Source organism: Lactuca serriola, chromosome 8 (genome assembly GCF_051521515.1).
Source record: "Lactuca serriola cultivar US96UC23 chromosome 8, Lser_US96UC23_V15, whole genome shotgun sequence".
Classification (NCBI taxonomy): Eukaryota; Viridiplantae; Streptophyta; class Magnoliopsida; order Asterales; family Asteraceae; genus Lactuca; species Lactuca serriola.
Genome location: NC_136415.1, coordinates 93,089,311 through 93,109,238, shown reverse-complemented (window position 1 = coordinate 93,109,238; position 19,928 = coordinate 93,089,311). Strand labels below are relative to the sequence as shown.

The 19,928-nt window shown below is 38.1% G+C and overlaps 2 protein-coding genes across 2 annotated transcripts; one reads left to right on the top strand and one right to left on the bottom strand.

The window, feature by feature from the left end:
* Positions 1-12,609: 12,609 nt before the first annotated feature.
* On the top strand, positions 12,610-13,425 carry LOC145067165 (uncharacterized). The gene has a single exon (XM_079014362.1). It carries the CDS (start codon positions 12,610-12,612, stop codon positions 13,423-13,425), a length of 816 nt encoding a protein of 271 aa, XP_078870488.1.
* Positions 13,426-18,633: 5,208 nt separating this feature from the next.
* Positions 18,634-19,377, bottom strand: LOC145067164 (uncharacterized). The gene has a single exon (XM_079014361.1). It carries the CDS (start codon positions 19,375-19,377, stop codon positions 18,634-18,636), a length of 744 nt encoding a protein of 247 aa, XP_078870487.1.
* Between the last annotated feature and the right edge of the window lie 551 nt (positions 19,378-19,928).

Genomic DNA, 19,928 nt, shown 5'->3' with positions numbered 1-19,928 from the left:
GAACTATGACAAACATTGAGTCACCCTTTGCTACCTTTGCTTAGAACCATTTAGTGTGCCGGTTAACCACACACGCTCCACTAACGTCTTCGCAAGGGCACAAAGTGTAATTTCATGGAATTGCATAAGTAACTAAGATTGGGAATTTTGAAAAACATTTAGTTACTTTAGTAATTCATTATACTTATAATGGAAGGTTTCGTCCTATCCTACCCGTTCGGCTAACGACCCTCCACTAGTCAAGAGTGCGGTGGGTAAGAGTGGATACCCATTCAATCGCCATTTTATAGGCAATTTCCTTAAATACCCCTTATAGACCAGCTTCGTGAATGAGGCCTACTAACGGTAAGACTGACTTTTACTCATACATATATATAATGTTAGACTTTTAATGTTATATATATAGTATAGGGTGTATTTTAACACTTTTAAAATACTATGTGGTCTAATTTAACAATTATACTTTTAATTCAATTAAATTGTAAACCTAAACTTTTATGGATTTAATAAATCTCTTTTAATTATACACCTTAATTAATTAATAAAACCATAAGGGTGTGATTTGAACTTTTTCAAAACTATACTAGAGTTTTAGAATTTAACATTCCTAATTAAACTTTTAATCAACTTTTAAATTCCAAAACTTGAGGGCAAGTTTTGAAACCTTTTTTCAAAACATTAGGGTTTTAACTATTTAAATTTCAAAACAACAAAACTCTTGGGTTCAAATTTAAAATATAAAACCTAAAGGGATTAATTTGAAACTATTCCTAACTTTGTCAAGAATATTCTAGATCACATAATTCAAATAAGGCAATTAACTATAATTAGTGGTTATCTAATTAGATCTAGTTCAAATTCTTGCAAGATAATGATCAAATAATTTCCATAACTTAACATATATCAAATAAGGTAACAATTATCTAATTAGATGACCAAAATCTTTTATTTTGACAAGGATAATCATAAGGGATTAACAAAATTCGAATTTTATTAAGTTTAAACAATTATGGCAATTATCCTAAGTCATAACAGGTAAAAATCCCGAAAATCCGCCTGTCTGACGAGTTGACTCGTCAAGTCAGCCTTGGACTCGTCGAGTCTGCATGGACTCGGCGAGTCCAGCCTCCAGAATCCAAAAAATCGAATTTTCCAGTTATATCAAGCATCAATACAATAGAAACCAGTCTAGGCTCTGATACCACTGATGGGTTTTGGTCATAAGACATCCTATGTGCTCATACAAACCCTAATGCTTGGATCTAGGTTTCTCTATTGTACATGCAAGTTATCCAAGACTATAAACCCTAATTCTGGCATTCAAATAATCATATTAACATGAGAATAGGTTTATAATGTTACCTTGATTGCTATGTAGTAATAACAATCCTAATTCCTCCTTGAATTGACTTTGGAAGGCTTAGAGTCACAATTGTCACTCCTCTAATGGTTCACAAACACCATAAGCAAGAGGATGAAGAGGAGAGAGGATGGAGGCTGCCCATAACGTGTTCTAACCCTAGAAAAGAAGTTCCCCCACGTTTTTGAGCCTTAAGGGTTCTATATATAGTGAGGCTATTAGGGTTATCTAACAAGGAAACCCTAATTTGGTTGCTTAAGCCCTAAGCAACCCATGGAGCCCTTTCTTAAAGCCTTAAGTTTAATTAATCTCTTTTAGTCACAAAACTAATTTCCAATTAATTATTGACTAATATTAATTAAACAATATGATTTCTCCTTTAATATATTATTCCCATAATATATTAATAAATCATATTTAATCCTTTCTCTCCATAATTCATCCTATCAAGTTGCTTTGGTGAAGGCAACCCAAAAGGACCATGCACCATCGGGTCAAGTACATACCAAAATAGTTATGGACTTAGACACTAATCCAACAGGAGTCACACCGGAGTTTGTAGGTCCAGTGGTGCATGCCGCTAGTGCGGAAAGGAGGGGCACTATGCGAGGGATTGTCGGCAGTCAGCGTCGGTTCGGGATTTGAGGATTTGTTATCATTGTCATCAGGTTGGGCACTTGAGGGTCAACTGTCCACAGCTTGCTACAGGACCGGTGCAGGCTCCAACACCGGCCACTTTGAGGATCGCAGGTGGAGGTCAGGGTGGAGCGGAGCCCCCAAGGGCTCAGGGTCGTGCTTTTCAGCTTGCAGTAGAGGAGGTCAGAGCAGTGTCGAATGCAGTTGCGGGTATGTTTCTTTCTCGATGTCTTGTTATTTTATGATTATTGTGGAGTATTGTTATCTGCTAGTCTCGTTGTGTGGTTTTCGGTATTATATTCGTTGATTTCGAGGGTTATGGTATGGTTATGGGTTTAGTATTGGGAATTTCGTTGGTTATCATTCATGAAGGTTATTAGTGGAAATCTGGCGTTTGGTCTGAATGTCGGGTAGCATCTGCAGTTTGAGGAGTGGTTAGCTGAAGATCGAGTTTCTTCTGAGCCCGGGATGATCAGTGTTGATATGTGATTTTGTGAAGGTTGCTCGTGCTAGTGGGAATCAGTTCGCGTGTAAGTGTCTGTGTTGTGTAGGGTTGTTGAGGGAGGTCGGTGATGGCGACCGGTGATTGATAATCAGTGCTATAAGTGGGGGAGAATTAGAAAATTCTCCGGAAGATCGATGAGCATGTGAGGTTGTTTAGCTGTTTGGGATTCAACAGTGTTCTGTCAGCCAAGAGCGTAGGCTGGTATAAGTAAGTGGCAGGCGTGCAGGGCGGGATACAGACCTAGGGCATGTGATTGTGGAGGGCCTGGGATTAGGCTGGGATTGAGTATGTATGATGGAGATAGAGTTCGGAACCCTTTGAGGGCTATAACAGTATGCATGGGAGGACTTCCCGGAGAGGTGACTCGGAATGATGGATGCTAGTCGAGCGATCCGGATAGACTGAAGGCCGGTAGGCGTACCAGTCAGGCCAAAGGCTCGGAGAACGGTCCAGCCAGACTGAAGGCCCTGGAGGGCGGTCCAGATTGGCTAAAGGTTTTGAGAGTGGTCCAGATTGGCTGAAGGCCTGGTAAGGCGATCCGGTCATGCTGAAGACTCTGCAGGTATTGTTAGATCGGTGCGAGGAAATGGTTTGAGTATGTTGCGTTGTGTTAGCATTAGAAGGTCTGGCCTCGGGTATTGATCTTGATTAGTGAAGATGGTGCATGGGCTCGAGAGTCCTTGCGAGCAGATTCAGAGCATGTGTGTTGCATGGATAGTGGTTATGTTATAAGGAAGTGATGTAGCGTTGGGCGAGCACCGTGACACTTGTCGTAGTGACAAGGCGGCCAAGTGGATTTCCTTGATAAGGAAAGAGAAAGGAATGTAGTTCCAAGAGGGAGTGAAAATTCACGAAAGTGAAGTAGCAACGCAGAGTTATGATTGGAATGGTCCGATTATGGTTATTGAGCAGCGTGATTGCGACAGTGGTAGGGGACCACATCCGGATGGGATGTTTGATGAGGTCGCAGAAGGAATTCCGCGGGTGTAGAGCCGAGAGGCTCGGAAGGGATACAAGGATGGAGTCTTGGACTCCCAGTTTGATTCTGATCAAGAAATTGTGTATGTAGTGGTGGTTCATCCTGGGGGATGTTTGGAGGTGTCGTCAGTGTGGCAGGTTTTCCTAACCCGAGGGTGCTAGAGCTAGTTTAGTATGTGCATGTGATTGCAAGAGGAGAACTCATGGGAATTGCTCTGAAAAATGTGTCTTTCTGTCAGCATGGGATGGATAGAGTTGGACTCGGATCGGGAATTCGGTGGTGCATGGTTATTTCTAGATCATATGGGTCGAGTGATGGTTGTGATTTGGAGCAGTACTGCATCATGGGCAGTACTCAGTTGTTAAATGGGGTTATCAGAAGGTGAAGCCGGTGGCCGGCTTGAGACGGTGGTCAGGACACCGCAAGAAAGGAGAAAGTGAGTTTCTGGTTTCGATGGTTGTGCTTTGAGGAACCTAGTTGGGTTAATACCAGGTGGCGCGTGGCGGGAGTATTTCTGGAGTTGAATTGTCGCAGGCTTCGAGGACGAAGTCTAATGTAAGTGGGGGAGAATTGTAAAATCCCGAAATATCAAGAGTAGAGTTGAAGGGCTAAAAGAGTAAATGGGAAAGGGCAACTCGGCGAGTCCACGAGTGGACTCGGCGAGTAGGGTCGCGACTCTAGCCGCGTGTTAAGTGACCAACTCGGCGAGTAGCATGGGTGGACTCGGCGAGTTGGTGTTGAGTGGAGAAAACCCTAATTATGAGGGTTGAGCCCTATATAAAGAACATCATATCTTCTCTCCAGCCTCCTTATCATTCCTTGAGTTCCAGAAGCCCTAAATTCGTGAGGAGACCCCATTATTGAGTGAATTAGAGCTTGGAGATGGATATTTGGTGCTTTAAGCTTGAAGATTGGAGGCTTGTATCAGGAAGCTTGGGGGAGATCAGGAATCTATAGTTGGTTGGGCTCATTCTAGGGGTAAAGAACCATTTCCTTAAGCTATTTTCTTCATGGGTTCATGTGTGGTGGTAGATATGACATCTAAATTGAGATAGAAGCTTGGATCTGAGGATGCTACTTCAGATCTAAGCTTGGGATGGTCTTATATGTCATAATGTCCATGTTGATGAGTGATAGGTGAAGCTCTTTTGTCTCAAACCCTAGCCCTAGAGTGTAAAATGCCTAGATCTCCTTGGATCCACGTAAAGTTTGTCACTTTACGTGATGGTTGGCTTGTATAAGAGTAGATCTATGGTCTAGAGCTTCTGCATGGCTTGGAAAGCCTCTGTGTGGTTTCAGATCTAGGGGTACTCGGCGAGTTTCTTGAAGATAGGCTGGAACTCGGCAAGTTGGAAGAACAACTCGACGAGTTGGTTGAATATGGGCAAGAACTCGGCGAGTTGGAAGAACAACTCGGCAAGTTGGTTGCAGATAGCCTTGGACTCGGCGAGTCTGTTCGTGAGGTCCTAACCTTTCTTCTGGTTGAGCTGTGAATCAGTGAGTCGGGGAATGACTCGGTGAATCGAGAGTGAAGGACTCAGAGTTGTGGACTCGGCGAGTCTCGGGGTGACTCGGCGAGTTGAGTCACGGATTGGGGAAGTGTTGCGCATGGGGACTCAGCGAGTCATCGGGGTGACTCGGCGAGTAGAGTCATTCAGGGGTTGACTTTGACCAAGGGTTGACCAGTTGATTTCAGGGGAATTTTGGTAATTGTTGATTATTGTTTTGAATATGGGCAGGAACTCGGCGAGTTGGAAGAACAACTCGGCAAGTTGGTTGCAGATAGCCTTGGACTCGGCGAGTCTGGTCGTGAGGTCCTAACCTTTCTTCTGGTTGAGCTGTGAATCAGTGAGTCGGGGAATGACTCGGTGAATCGAGAGTGAAGGACTCAGAGTTGTGGACTCGGCGAGTCTCGGGGTGACTCGGCGAGTTGAGTCACGGATTGGGGAAGTGTTGCGCATGGGGACTCAGCGAGTCATCGGGGTGACTCGGCGAGTAGAGTCATTCAGGGGTTGACTTTGACCAAGGGTTGACCAGTTGATTTCAGGGGCATTTTGGTAATTTTTGATTATTGTTTTGAGTTCAGTGTTTCGGTGGTTGGCGAGTGGTGGAGATCTTATCAGTGGTCGGAGCAGCTCGGTTTATCTGTTCAGTCGGCAGTTGCGAGGTGAGTTATCCTCACTATATCAACGGGGTCTACGGCACCAAGGCCGGCTCTTTATCGGATTGAGATCCGGGTATTTGTTGTTATGTTATTATTTTGATATGTTCGCATCCTGGTAGTTAGGATGATATGTGTTAGAGACCTGGTTGAGGTCGGTATCCTGTTATGTAGGGTGATGTTATGCTAGTGACCGGTTAAGGTATCCTGGTTAGGATGGTGATATGCTATGGGATCTGTTTGATCGGTTTGTTGACTGTGAATTGTTATATGATTGTATGTTTATGTGCACATGGTTGTATGGACTGGAGTTGGGTTAAGGCGGGTCCTGCTTTGTGCTGTAGGACAAGATACCCAGGGCAGACCGGTTGTCCCGAAGGCCCAGCGAGCGGTCCGGATAGGCTGTAGGCCCTATGAGGGCGGACCAGACGTGCCGAAGCTCGAAGAGTGGACCAGGCCGACTGAAGGCTCGGTGCGGGCGGACCGGTCATACTATAGACTCAGAGAGTGGACCAGGTGGATTGAAGGCCCGGTGCGGCGGACCAATCACACTGCATACTCGATGTATATGGCTAGACACAGAGGGTGGACCAATGGGCTGTTGGCCGGTGCGGCGGACCAGTCACACAGTAAACCCGAAGTGCATGGCTGTTCTGTGATCGGATATGTTATGGCATGTTATGCGTGTATGGTATATGTGGTTGGTATTTTGGGGATATCTCACTAAGCTTTCGGGCTTATAGTTGTGGTTTAATGTTTTTCAGGTTCTTCGGGAGACCGTGGCAAGGCGAAGGCGTGATCGTACCGCACCTCATGTTTATGTTGTCATGTGATTCTAGGAATACCCTAATTAAATTGTATTGAAAACCTTTTTGGAATAATTTAATGAAATCGGGTTGTTTTTGAAAAGTTTAAATTGTTTGGAATTTTTCGGTCGTTACATAAAATATCAAACACCCTCTTAGTCCACTTTTCCATTTAAGAAATTAATATGTCGTAACTCATTGGTTAATAATACGGTTATATTTAGGAAAATCTTGATATTTGACTAAATTAGCGGAAAAAATAGGATTCCAGATGAAATATGTGAACCTCTCTCTCTCTCTCTCTCTCTCTATATATATATATATATATATATATATATATATATATATATATATATATATATATATATATATATATATATATATATATTCAAATTTTTTATCTGGTATCCTGTATTTTTCAATTAAAAAATGTTTGAATTTTTCCATGAAGATAACTCAGATATATATATATATATATATATATATATATATATATATATATATATATATATATATATATATATAGGGTTAGGTTATTTTGTTTTCACTATCTATTATGTGCCCGTATGACTGATTCCGGACCAATCATTTTAGTTATTTTAAGAAAGTAATTAATGCATATTATATGTTGAAGATATAATAGGTATTAATTACATCTTCAGCATTTAATATGTATTAATTACTTGCTTAAAATAACTAAAATGATTGGTCCAGAATCAATCATACGGGCACATAATAGATAGTGAAAACATTTGAACCTAACTCTCTCTCTCTCTCTCTATATATATATATATATATATATATATATATATATATATATATATATATATATATATATATATATTAAACTCCTAATATTTTTAAGTAGGTGTGAGACCCATGTATTACATTAGTTTATTTAAAAAAATTAAATCTGAAATTTTCACAATTTGAAAAGTTTGAATTTATAAGAAAAATGAGAAATTTTTTGACTTATTAAAATTAATGAGGCTTTAATGTATTGAATACATTACATATATAAACCATTTCTAATAAATACCTTACATATATATTACCTTACATATTAAATGTGAAATTTTAATTTAACAAAATGAAAAATACAATAAAATGACAAGTGGAAAATAAAAAATTTAAAAATTCTAGAAAATTAGATGTGTCAAAATGAAAGAGAAGAAATCATATAGCAAAAAAAACATTTCTTTATTAGAGTAGATTTGTGTGTTTAATGCAAAATTCATGTTTTTTCCCAATAAGCTTAAATAATAAGTTATATTTTGGTTTCAATCCTGACAACATTTATCGTTTGGTTCAATACGGTGGCACAAAGTAATAGTGAGAGACATTTCTTTAAAATATTTTAACAATTTATATTTCATTGATTGTACCATTTCACGAAATATTTCATTTTCATTTCACATTCGGTTTATTTTAAACACATTAAAATTATTTGGTTAAGGACTAAACTATTTTTCGGATGATAAACCCCCGATCTAGACCAACTTCCATCGTCTTGGAATACAATTTTACTAGATTTAAACGTGATATTTTCATCATCATTAAAAAAAAGACTGCAGTTATTGTATCGAGATTGTATGAACCGCTCGACATTCCACACAAATTGTAATATTGTCAGATTGTCGGGTTTTGCTTTGTGCTTTGTAGCACAAACTTTGGCAACTGCTAAATCATTTAACAAACCTTCAACATCAAATGAACAATGTGATTCCTCATATTTAAATGTCATCGTTTGGTAAAAAAAAGGATAAAGACTTAAAAAGGTAATATATTTTTCGATTTATACACATTTGGTCACTGTGTTTTTTTTTTCCACATTTACCCCGTCAACTTGTTAAACTGTGCATATTTAGTCCTTAATATATATATTGCAAAATAAATCATTTTTGTTTTTGTACTAATTTAGTAGTTATGAATGTTTTATTAAGATTTTTCTCACAACATCTTACGTGGTACAATCATTAATTAGTTGTATGAGACTTTTGATGTTTATGTCCATCGTAATCTCAACTACTTGGTTGTTTATGTCATGTGTTCTAAACGTCATAACTTCTTCATACAATCTCAGATTTTAACGATCTTGTATGAAGAAGTTACGACGATAAGAACACAACACCTAAGCCAAACCACAAGACCTATGCAACCAAGCAGTCGAGATCGCGATGAACATAAACATCAATAGCTCCAAACACCTCATCAATGATTCTCCCACGTAAGATGTCGTGAGAAACATCTAAAAAAATCATTCATAAATACTGAATGAGTACAAAAACAAAAATGACGTATTTTGAAACAAAAAATATTAAAGAGCGTACAAAAATAATGAGTAAATGTTTGTAAAATGATAAATATATTACACTATTAAGTCATTTTTTTCCGGCTAACCTGGAGTAACCGATCATAATGACTGAATGTTTACGGTTTAACAAGTTGAATGGGGAAATATGGACGAAAAAAAAACTACCAAATACGTAAAAATCAAAAAAAACATATTACACTTTTAAGTTATTATACAAAATAAATAAATAAATAAAGCTAGAGAGTAGCGATATTATTTTATCATAAAGAGTTTTTTAGTAGTGATGAAAGTAACACACCCATACCTATACCTATTTATTCCAACAAACGAGGGACAAAATTTTAGCAAGAAAAATGACTAGAAATAGCTATATGACCATTTGGCACAAAAAAAAATGAAAATAATTTCTTACATCTAGTATAACAAACCGGTTTCAAAACCGGGTCCAATGGAAAAATACCCAAAAATATATCCTAAATGCCGATTCGACTTCAATCGGGGCCAATTTCATACAGACCGTTTTTTGTACACATTAAATTAAAAGAATTAAGTATGATATGTTGGAAATTAAAATTTAAATATTATAACAAAATCAATAAAAACGTTTAATATTTTATAAAAAAATAAATTATGATGATTGAAATATAATAATTAACTTTAACCACATGAAAAATAAGTTCATAATAATAAAAGATAGACAAAATTGCAAAAATGGTCCCTGTGGTATGCAAAATTTTGGGGTTTTAGTCCAAACCACGAGTTTTTTGGAACCATAGTCCTTTTGGAGTGGTTTCTATGTGGTTTTGGTCCCTGGACTTAACTCCCGTTAAGTTGGAACTGTTAAGCCCCCTCACGTGCCTCACACGTGAGGGTAATTTCGTCATTTCATGTCAGGGACCATTTTTGCATAAACGGTTTTTTGGATTAATTGACATTTACCCCTCATTTACTTTCCCCAACACTCGTCAACTCCCCAACTCCCTCCTTCTTGCTTCTGCTCCATTGAACCTGCAAAAAACCCTCGTTGCTTATCTAAACAAGATAATCGACACTACACATATAAGGGCATACATTTAATAGGAAATGGTGTTCGTAATGTGGCATATCAGACCAAAACACGAAGTTGTTGATGTATCAACTGTATATGGTAAGCTGCTCTGTTTTCTTTAACTTTTATACTTTGCATTTTCTTATTGATTTAGAACAAAAAATGCAAAATTTTAACTTTGTTAATATGTATAATTTTGATTTTTAGCTGGTGCACCCACATGGTTTAGTATTAAGCTTCATCACGGTGGGAAATTTACTAAATTACCTGATATAAAGTACATTGGAGGTGAAGTGCGTTATGTTGATTATGTGGACATTGATGAGTTTTCTGTGCATGAACTTGATGCCATAATGCTTGACCTAGGTTACCCAGACCCACGGAATTCTGAATTCGCTGATGAATCCCCAGTTATATACTACCATTTTAGGATACCCAATGGTGACTTTCAATTTGGTCTTAGAGCTTTAGGGAATGATCAGGATGTGATCAACCTTTCTAAATATATTGCACATAACAAGCTGATTGAGGTGTACACAGAGCATGGAAAGACAAATTTATTGACTTACTTCATGTCACCAAATGCAAAGGGTAAAGTTGTCATTGAGGAATTACCAGAAAATGATGATCAAGGGGCTGAAGTTGAGGGTCAAGTTCATGCAGATTCTCCAATGAAAAATGTGAACCATGGTAATGGTGAGCCTATTGGTGAGTTCATGTCTCTGATTCTTTTTGGGAGTAAGAATGATAGTTTCTCACCAGAGTATAGAATGGGTAGGGTTGGGAATTCCAAAATAGGTGAAAGTTCTTGTAGCAATAGGCTTAATTTAGATTATATTGATGAGGTTGTTCACATTTCAAAGGAAAAGAATGATGATCTGGATGGTTCAACTAATGTTCAGGAGGCAGCAACTTGTGTTCATATTGATGAGATGGATGGTGTTAGGGAGGCTGCAAATGTTGTTCAAGAGGCATCAACTTTTGATGAAGAAGGCTACAACACCCCCCCTGTTAATAATGCTGATGAACAATTGAATGAGTTATTTGATAACCTTATGGAAAATTTGATTGGGAGTGATGATGATAATGCAGAGTATGAAGGGGATGGAGAATCTGAAGAGGGTAATCAAGAGTATGAAGAGGATGATGAATCTCAAGAAAGTGATCCAAATTTTGAAGAGTATGATGAATCTGAAAATAGTGATCCAGAGTATGAAGAAGATGAGAGACAAATAGAAGATGAAGATCATATGGATGACATAATGGATGTTGACAACAATATACAGGATGTGGATGTGGACATGGGAGATTTCACTCTCAATGTTGAAAGTGATGTGGAAGGTGGGCATGAACCTGAAGATATGGAAGTGATTAACAATGAGGAATTTGAATCTTTGGATGAAGGATCCGACCAAGACAGAGAGAGAAGAGCTCTTATCAAGAATTTGAGACAAGAAAAAAGGTGCAGTCTTGGGGTAGTACATAAACAATCTTTTTCAGTTGGAGATAAATTTAATAGTAAAAAAGAATTAAAGGAGGCAATTGATCTGCATGCACTAGAATCAAGAATGAATCTTTTCTTTAAAAAAAATGACAATGTAAGGCTTAGGGCACAGTGTAGAGGTGTTGTACCTGTCACCAATAAAGGCCAAGTGGGTAGTCAAGCTACCACTTCAAAAAGAAAGGGTAAAGAATTAAAGACACAAAAAGTAACATGTGGTTGGTACATTCATGCATCTAGGTCAAATCCTGAATCCGACTGGTTTATAAGGACCTTAAACCAAACTCACACATGTTTGCAAACAAGGAAACTCAGGGCTTGTACTGCTTCTTTAATCAGCAAGAAAATCTTTGATCAAGTTGAGGCGAATCCAGATATACCTTTGAGAGCCATACAAGATCACTTTCAAAAGACCTACCAAGTGGGTGTTAGTATGGACAAGGTGTTCAGGGCAAAGGATAAGGCAATAAAGCATATAACTGGTGACTACACAAAGCAGTATGAACTATTGAGGGACTATGTTCTCGAACTTCAAGCCACCAACCCAGACACCACAGTGAAAATAGATGTATGTTCTGAGCCTAACCCTGATTCCCCAACTAGGCAGTTTAGAAGAATTTATGTGTGCTTGGGTCCACTGAAAAAAGGGTTCAAGGCATGCCTTAGGGACTTATTAGGTTTTGATGGTGCCTTCATGAAAGGACCATTCCCTGGGCAAGTCCTTTCAGCAGTTGGTCTTGATCCCAATAATGGAATTTACCCATTAGCATATGGGATTGTTGAGTCTGAAAACACAGAAAGCTGGAAATGGTTTTTAGATAACCTTGGGGATGACTTGGACCTTGGAAGAAACTCAAATTTTACTTTCATAAGTGACAGGCAAAAGGTAAAGTTGGAAGTAGTTTTTATACATTTAGTCATTTAAAGTGTGGTTGTAAGTTAATTCTAATGATTGACAATTAATTTTTGCAGGGTTTACATACTGCAGTTGAGCAAATTTTTCCCAATGCTGAGCATAGATATTGTATCAGACATATTCATGACAATATGAGGAAAAGATGGAGGCAAACAGAGTACAGGGACCACTTATGGAGGTGTGCATCAGCTACCACCATTCCTGAGTTTGAACATTTGATGAAGGAGTTTAGTCAGTATGATAAGGAGGCATGTGAATGGTTGAAGCAAATTCCTCCTAAACATTGGGCAAGGAGTCATTTTTCAGGTAAATCTATATATTCCAATTTGATCCTTATGTCTTTCACTTAGTGAACTGTTTTACTTGTATGTGAATTGTATTAAATGTTTTTTAATGGTAATTTACACACAGGAAGAGCAGCTTCTGATGTGTTGATATCAAACATGTGTGAAGTGTTTAATGGGAAGATAGAGAAAGGAAGGGATAAACCTGTCATTGGATGTTTAGAATTCATGAGGGAGTATCTAATGAAGAGGATATGCAATGTCATGAAGGAAATGAAAAAGGCTAAAGGTCCACTAACACCCACAGCAACAGACATCCTAACTGCAAGAAAAACAGTTGCTTCACAATACATTGCTAGGTGGAATGGGGGAGACAAGTATCAAGTCACAGGAGCTTTGCAGGATCAACATGTGGTTGATGTTAGGAACAAAACATGCACTTGCAGAAAATGGGAATTAATTGGAATTCCATGCAGACATGCAATTGCAACTCTGAATGAGATGAGTAAAGACCCAGAGGCTGAGCTTGACATTTACAAATGGGTTCACAAGGTGTATTTTCTAGAGACATGGAAAAAGGCTTATTCTTTTAAGGTGGAGCCAATTAAGGGTAGATCCATGTGGCCCAAAAGTGAATGTCCCACAAAGCTAATCCCTCCTCCACATCGCACTCAGGTGGGAAGGCCTAAGAAAAAGAGAAGACAAAGTGAGGGTGAAAGGTTAAGCAAAAAGCAGAAGGCAAGTCAAGGTGATGGAGTGAATGCTGCACAAGAAGGAGGTTCCCAAAAACCAACAAATGATGGAGTGCAGAAGCTATCAAGGAAGCATATCAGTGTTACTTGTAGCAAATGCAAGAACAAGGGACACAACTCTAGGACCTGTAAAGGGCAAGGTGGGAATCAATCCAAGAAGTAATGTGTCATGCATGCATGGAGTTTTTTGTGATTTTGGTTGGTTATGAAAACTTGGTTGTTATATTTACAATATTTTGTTGAAAATTTTTGGTTGGTTGTTATCAAAACTTGGTTGTTATCTTAGGTATGGTAATGTGTCCCTTTTGGTAATGTTTAGAATCTTTGGTTGTTATGTTTAGAAACTTTGGTTGTTATATTACAAATCTTAATGAAATATGCATTTTGGTTATGTACAATTGGTTCTAAATATATATATTTTGGTAACACATTCATACCATTTCTATTCATATGTTAATTCTTATACATTCATACCATTTGGGTAAAACATTCATTACACTTGCATCATAAAATTGTACATATATCATTATCATCATAAGTCACTACAAACTTGATCACATAAAATTACAAAAAAATGACCAAAACACCCTTCAGAGTATACCCCTACACAAACCAAATATAAAAGAATACAATCACAAAGAAAAACCAACTTCCAAACATGTACATTTTCAGCTTCAAATTATCATCCTTCAATGCTCTGACATTTGCCACCAAAATGTTGTTCTTGCATATCAGTCCATTGCATTGATCTTGTAACATGTTCATACCTCTAACCAACTCATTGCACCGTTCCTGCACTGAATTCAAATTTCTTAACAGACCAGGTATGATGGCTTTAGACCTAGCACACATTGGGGGATCAAGCCACCCAATAAACCCACAAACGGAATCATTCATAGGGCATGCAAAAAATCTCCTTTCTGGATTTAGAGGGGTCCAAGACGTTTTCACCACAGCAACTTTTCCACAAAAACATAGCACCGTTTTTGTTGTAGCAGAGCTCAAGAAGAAGAAGGGTAGAAGAAAAAGAGACGTTGGGGAAGAAGATCGCAGGAAGTGGGGGTATTTAAAAGGAATTAATCCAAAAAACCGTTTATGCAAAAATGGTCCCTGACATGAAATGACGAAATTACCCTCACGTGTGAGGCACGTGAGGGGGCTTAACAGTTCCAACTTAACGGGAGTTAAGTCCAGGGACCAAAACCACATAGAAACCACTCCAAAAGGACTATGGTTCCAAAAAACTCGTGGTTTGGACTAAAACCCCAAAATTTTGCATACCACAGGGACCATTTTTGCAATTTTGTCTAAAAGATATATAAATAATTTGTATCGACAAATAATACAAAATATAAGTAATTATATGTTTTGTTATATTTATTCATTAGTGGTCTAATTTACAACATATTAATAATTAACATGCTACCATGATAACGACCATAAACTAAAAGTTTAATATCACAAAATTTTTATATAAATAAAAGTGAGTTTATGATAAATAATATATTGAGTTATCATAAATTAAACATTTAATATCACAAAAATTTTATATAAATAAAAGTGAGTTTATGATAAATAATATATTGGAATCATTTTGTGAACTATCACTAAAGAAAAAAAAAACTCAAAAAGATGGTACATATTGTTAATCACAGAACTTGACAATGAGAAAAATTATATTATGTGTATTTTCTTCGATGTACAACAATTAGAATATATATACAATAAGCTTCCTATAATACAACCTACAATCAAGGGTAATTAAGGACTATTAAAGGGAATATAATAAAACTCTAAAATACATCCGATATTGACAGCTCATGTCAACACTCCCCCTCAAGCTGGAGAATGTATGTCTATCATTCCAAACTTGCTGATAGAGCTGTGAAAAACTCTTCCACATACTGCTTTTGTTAACATATCTGCAAGTTGATCTTTTGAATTGACGTGAGGAAGCTCTATAGTTTTTTGTTCCAGATGGTCTTTAATAAAGTGGCGATCAATCTCTACATGTTTGGTTCTATCATGCTGAACGGGATTATTAGCTATCTTCACAGCCGCTTGATTATCCCAATATAGTTGCATGGGAGAAATTACTCCAATGCCTAGATCCCGCAATATTCGTTTAATCCACAATAATTTGCACACCCCATGTACCATTCCTCTAAATTCTGCCTCAGCACTTGATCTAGAAACTAACTTTTGCTTCTTACTCCTCCATGTGACAAGATTACCCCCAACAAACGTGAAATATCCCGAGGTGGACTTCCCATCATTTCGATCTCCTGCCCAGTCAGCATCAGTGTACCCACTGACATGATGGCCTGGGTTCTTACTAAAGAACAACCCTTTACCTGGAGATGATTTATGATACCTTAAAATTCGATATACCGCATTCATGTGATCTTCGCTAGGAGCATGCATGAATCGACTTACAACACTCACAGCATAGGCTATATCCGGTCGAGTATGAGACAAATAGATGAGTTTTTCGACTAGCCTTTGGTACCTGTCTCGATTTGCTGGGACCTGATCCCTTTTAATCGACAACCCATGGTTTGTTTCGATTGGAGTTTCTGCGGGTTTACAATCAATCATACCTGCCTCTGCTAATAAATCTAGAACATATTTCCGTTGACACATAGTGATTCCAGTTTTTGACCTAGCCACCTCGATACCCAAGAAATACTTCAGATGTCCAAGATCTTTAAGTTCAAACTCTGTTGCCAGGATAGCTTGCAGACTCTTTATTTCTTCTCGATCATTCCCAGTTACCACCATATCATCAACATATACAATCAATGCCGTCACTTTTCCATTATTCTTCACAAAGAGCGTGTGATCTGCATCACTTTGTTTATATCCAATCTTTTTCATGAATGCTGAAAAACGACCAAACCAAGCACGTGGGGACTGTTTTAAACCATATAAAGCTTTCTTTAATCTACACACCTTACCATTACAATTAACGCCTGGAGGAGGATCCATGTACACTTCTTCTTCTAAGTACCCGTTCAGGAATGCATTTTTAACATCAAACTGCTTTAATGGCCAACCTTCATTTGCAGCAATCGAGATCAGAATTCGTATTGTATTGATTTTAGCAACCGGTGCAAAAGTGTCTCCATAATCAATCCCATACTTTTATGTATAACCCTTGGCTACTAGCCTTGCTTTATACCGGTCTATGTTTCCTTTGGAGTCAAGCTTAACAGTAAAGATCCATCTACACCCGACAGTCTTCTTGCCCGGAGGAAGGATAGCTTCATCCCACGTCTGATTCTTACTTAGTGCATTTATTTCTTCGTGTATCGCCTTTCTCCACTTTTCGTCCTTTAAAGCCTCTTCTACGCTGGTTGGTATAGTCACGGAGGATAATGCATCTACTAACAATGCCTGAGAGTTAGCCAAACGGTGCCGAGACACATAATTGCTAATTAGATATTTTGTTTTTGCCTTTAGGGCTGGCTCATACTGTTTCTTCGGAATTCCACGAGTACTCCTTGTCGGGTACCTTGACTCAGTTGGGTTCTCCGTTTCCTGCAAAACAGAACCAGATGCATAATCTGGTATATCAAATGTGTTAGTTGAGTTAGTGGTTTCTGAACTTGGCACGAAATTGGTACTGACACCGACATCAGCAGTATCAGGTTCAGCGGAGGTGGTGGTATCGGGTTCAGCAGAGGGGGTGGTATCGGGTTCGGTGGAGGTGGTGGTATTAGGTTCAGCGGGGGCGGCTGTTGTACTATCATCTACCGTTGTTGCTTGACCTTCATCATTACTTCCCACTTCATTAGTTTCTTCGTTTTTGTTAACAGGAGTTTCAAAAAACTCTATATCAGGAATATGAGAGTTCGCTTCATCATTCCTCTCCCCCTGAAGCGAACATGTGGGGCTGAAATAAGGTAGTGTCTCATGAAAAACTACATCCCGAGTCACATACATCTTATTTAGAGTTGGGTCATAGCATCTATACCCCTTTTTTTTGATCTGCGTATCCTAAGAAGATACACTTAACTGCTCTTGGCTCAAGTTTTCCCACATTTTGATGCACATATGCCGTGCATCCAAAATTTTTGGGTTCGAGGCCATAGTTCTCCGGTAGGCTTACAAGTTCATGAAGTCTCTGCAAGGGAGTTTTGAACTCAATCACACGGGATGGTGTCCTATTCATAAGATATGCAGCCGACCTAACTGCTTCACCGCAGAATTTTTGCTAGACATTCATGTCAAACAATGAGGCCCTGACAATTTCAAGGATCTTCCTATTCCTTCTTTCAGCCAATCCGTTTTGATGGGGTGTCCCAACACACGATGTTTGTTGTATGATTGAGTTTTCTCTACAGAATTTTTTCATCTCATCATTTATGTATTCCCCACCATTATCAGATTGGAGTATTTGAATTTCTTTCCTCTATCAAATAGTGTAATTCCTTGAAGGCATTGTAAACTTCATTTTTATTTTTTAGCAAAGATACCCAAACCATTCGTGCGCATTCATCAACAAAAGTGACAAAGTAACGTGCCCCATTAGGTGTGGCCACTCGAGCAGGACCCCATACATCTGAGTGGATAATCATAAATGGAACTGATGTTTTATTCAAGCTTGGACCATAAGTTTTTTTTTGTTTTTAGCTAACTCACACGTACCACACTTAAAATCACTGTCTTTTACATTCAGAAATAAATTAGGTTTAAGCTTCCTAAGATAACTAAAAGATAGATGTCCGAGTCGACGATGCCATAACCACGCCACAGACTTATTTGCTTGATTCATTAATCCCGTATGATAAGCTTCACTTCGATGGTTCTCTTCGAGGTAGTACAACCGCCCCCGCCTAGTACCATAACCAAGAGTCCGATGAGTCGCCATATCCTGAAACGTGCATTCATTTGGCCAGAAAGTTACATAGCAGTTTAGCGCCTCGGTAATTTGGCTAACAGATAATAAGTTAGAAGATAAAGAAGGAACTACAAGGACAGAGTCAAGGTCCATGGAGTTTGAAATTTTAACTGATCCTTCACCCGTGACCAGTGCGACACTCCCATTTGCCGTCTGTATGTTTATTTGTTTTGGAGAAAATGTTGTCAAGTGGTCTTTATTATTTGTCATATGATCTGTTGCGCCTGTATCAATTATCCAATTACAATTATTAGTGGATTTTTTTTGTAACATACCAGAGTCAGCGACCGTGTGAGCAGCCATTGGCGCGACAGACTCTTGTGGATCAGAAGAAGTTGCTATAGCAGCTTGGCTTATTTTCTTTCGTGGTTTTTTCTTGAAGTCCCACCAATCCGGGTATCCGATTATTTCATAGCAGCGAAGTTTATAATGGCCCTCTTCCCCACAATGTGTACATGTGAAAGTAGTTCATTTCCCTTTAGAATGTTTCTCTTTCATTGGGCGATTTCGAGAAGCCAAGTGGACCATACTGTCCGGTTCGTGTTTCACTTCATCCATGGTTTGTCTTTGATTCTGATCCTTGCGAATATACGCATAACATGAATCCAGATCAAGGACAGGATCCTTTCTCAAGATTTCGCTTCGGGCTTGATTAAATTCGGGGTCCAGTCCGGCAAGAAATATATGAACCCTAAGGCGTGCTATGGTTTTGTTGAGTAATACGGTTTGGGCTACAATATTTGTATCTTCCTGTGAATTCAATCGAGTATCTATTTCTTGAAAGATACTTACCAGTTCACTGTAATACGTGGAAAGAGATCGTCCATTTTGACGAGTAGTGAATGACCTCCGATTCAATTCAAACAGCTGCGTCTCGTATGTTCCATCATAGAACGTCTTGCTGACAGCTTCCCAAATTTCCGCTGCTGTTTGAAGACGTATAAAGCGGCACATCAGAGGTGGACTCATCGAGTCGATCAACCAACTTTTCACCCGATGGTTGTCGATGATCCATGTTTCGATCTTTTTCTCTTCTGTCTTGGGTTTCAGAGTGTCCCCCGTGGTGAAGCCGGATTTGTTTCGAGCTCCGATTCGCATCTCCATTAACTGGGACCATAGCGGGTAATTCATCTCATCAAGAATACCTCCAGATGGGAAAGGTGCTTGGACATTCTGTACGATCACTTGTTGCGGGTTTGATGACTCTCCCATGGTTATTGCTCTGATACCATGTTAATCATAGAACTTGACAATGAGAAAAATTGTATTATGTGTATTTTCTTCAATGTACAACAATTAGAATATATATACAATAAGCTTCCTATAACACAACCTACAATCAAGGGTAATTAAGGACTATTAAAGGGAATATAATAAAACTCTAAAATACATCCGATATTGACAGCTTATCTCAACACATATATGTTATATATTATAATGTTTGAGTTACTTAGAACAATATTATCTTTTTATATCATTAAACATAAATAAAAAAAGTACCAAATAAATCATATGTTTCGCATAAATTTGTAAAAGTTAATGAATAAAAATATTAAATTCTTATGGTAAAAATGTTATTATTTAACTTGAATCATATTAGTTAATTGATCTAATTTATTATATATTTGAAGTATGAATAAGTTAAACAACAATAATATTAACCAACGCCAAGTTTAACATCATCTTTAATTCGATATTTAAGTATTATTAGTTACAAACCTTTTGGATTGTAATATTTCATAGATAAGTTAAAAAGTCATGAT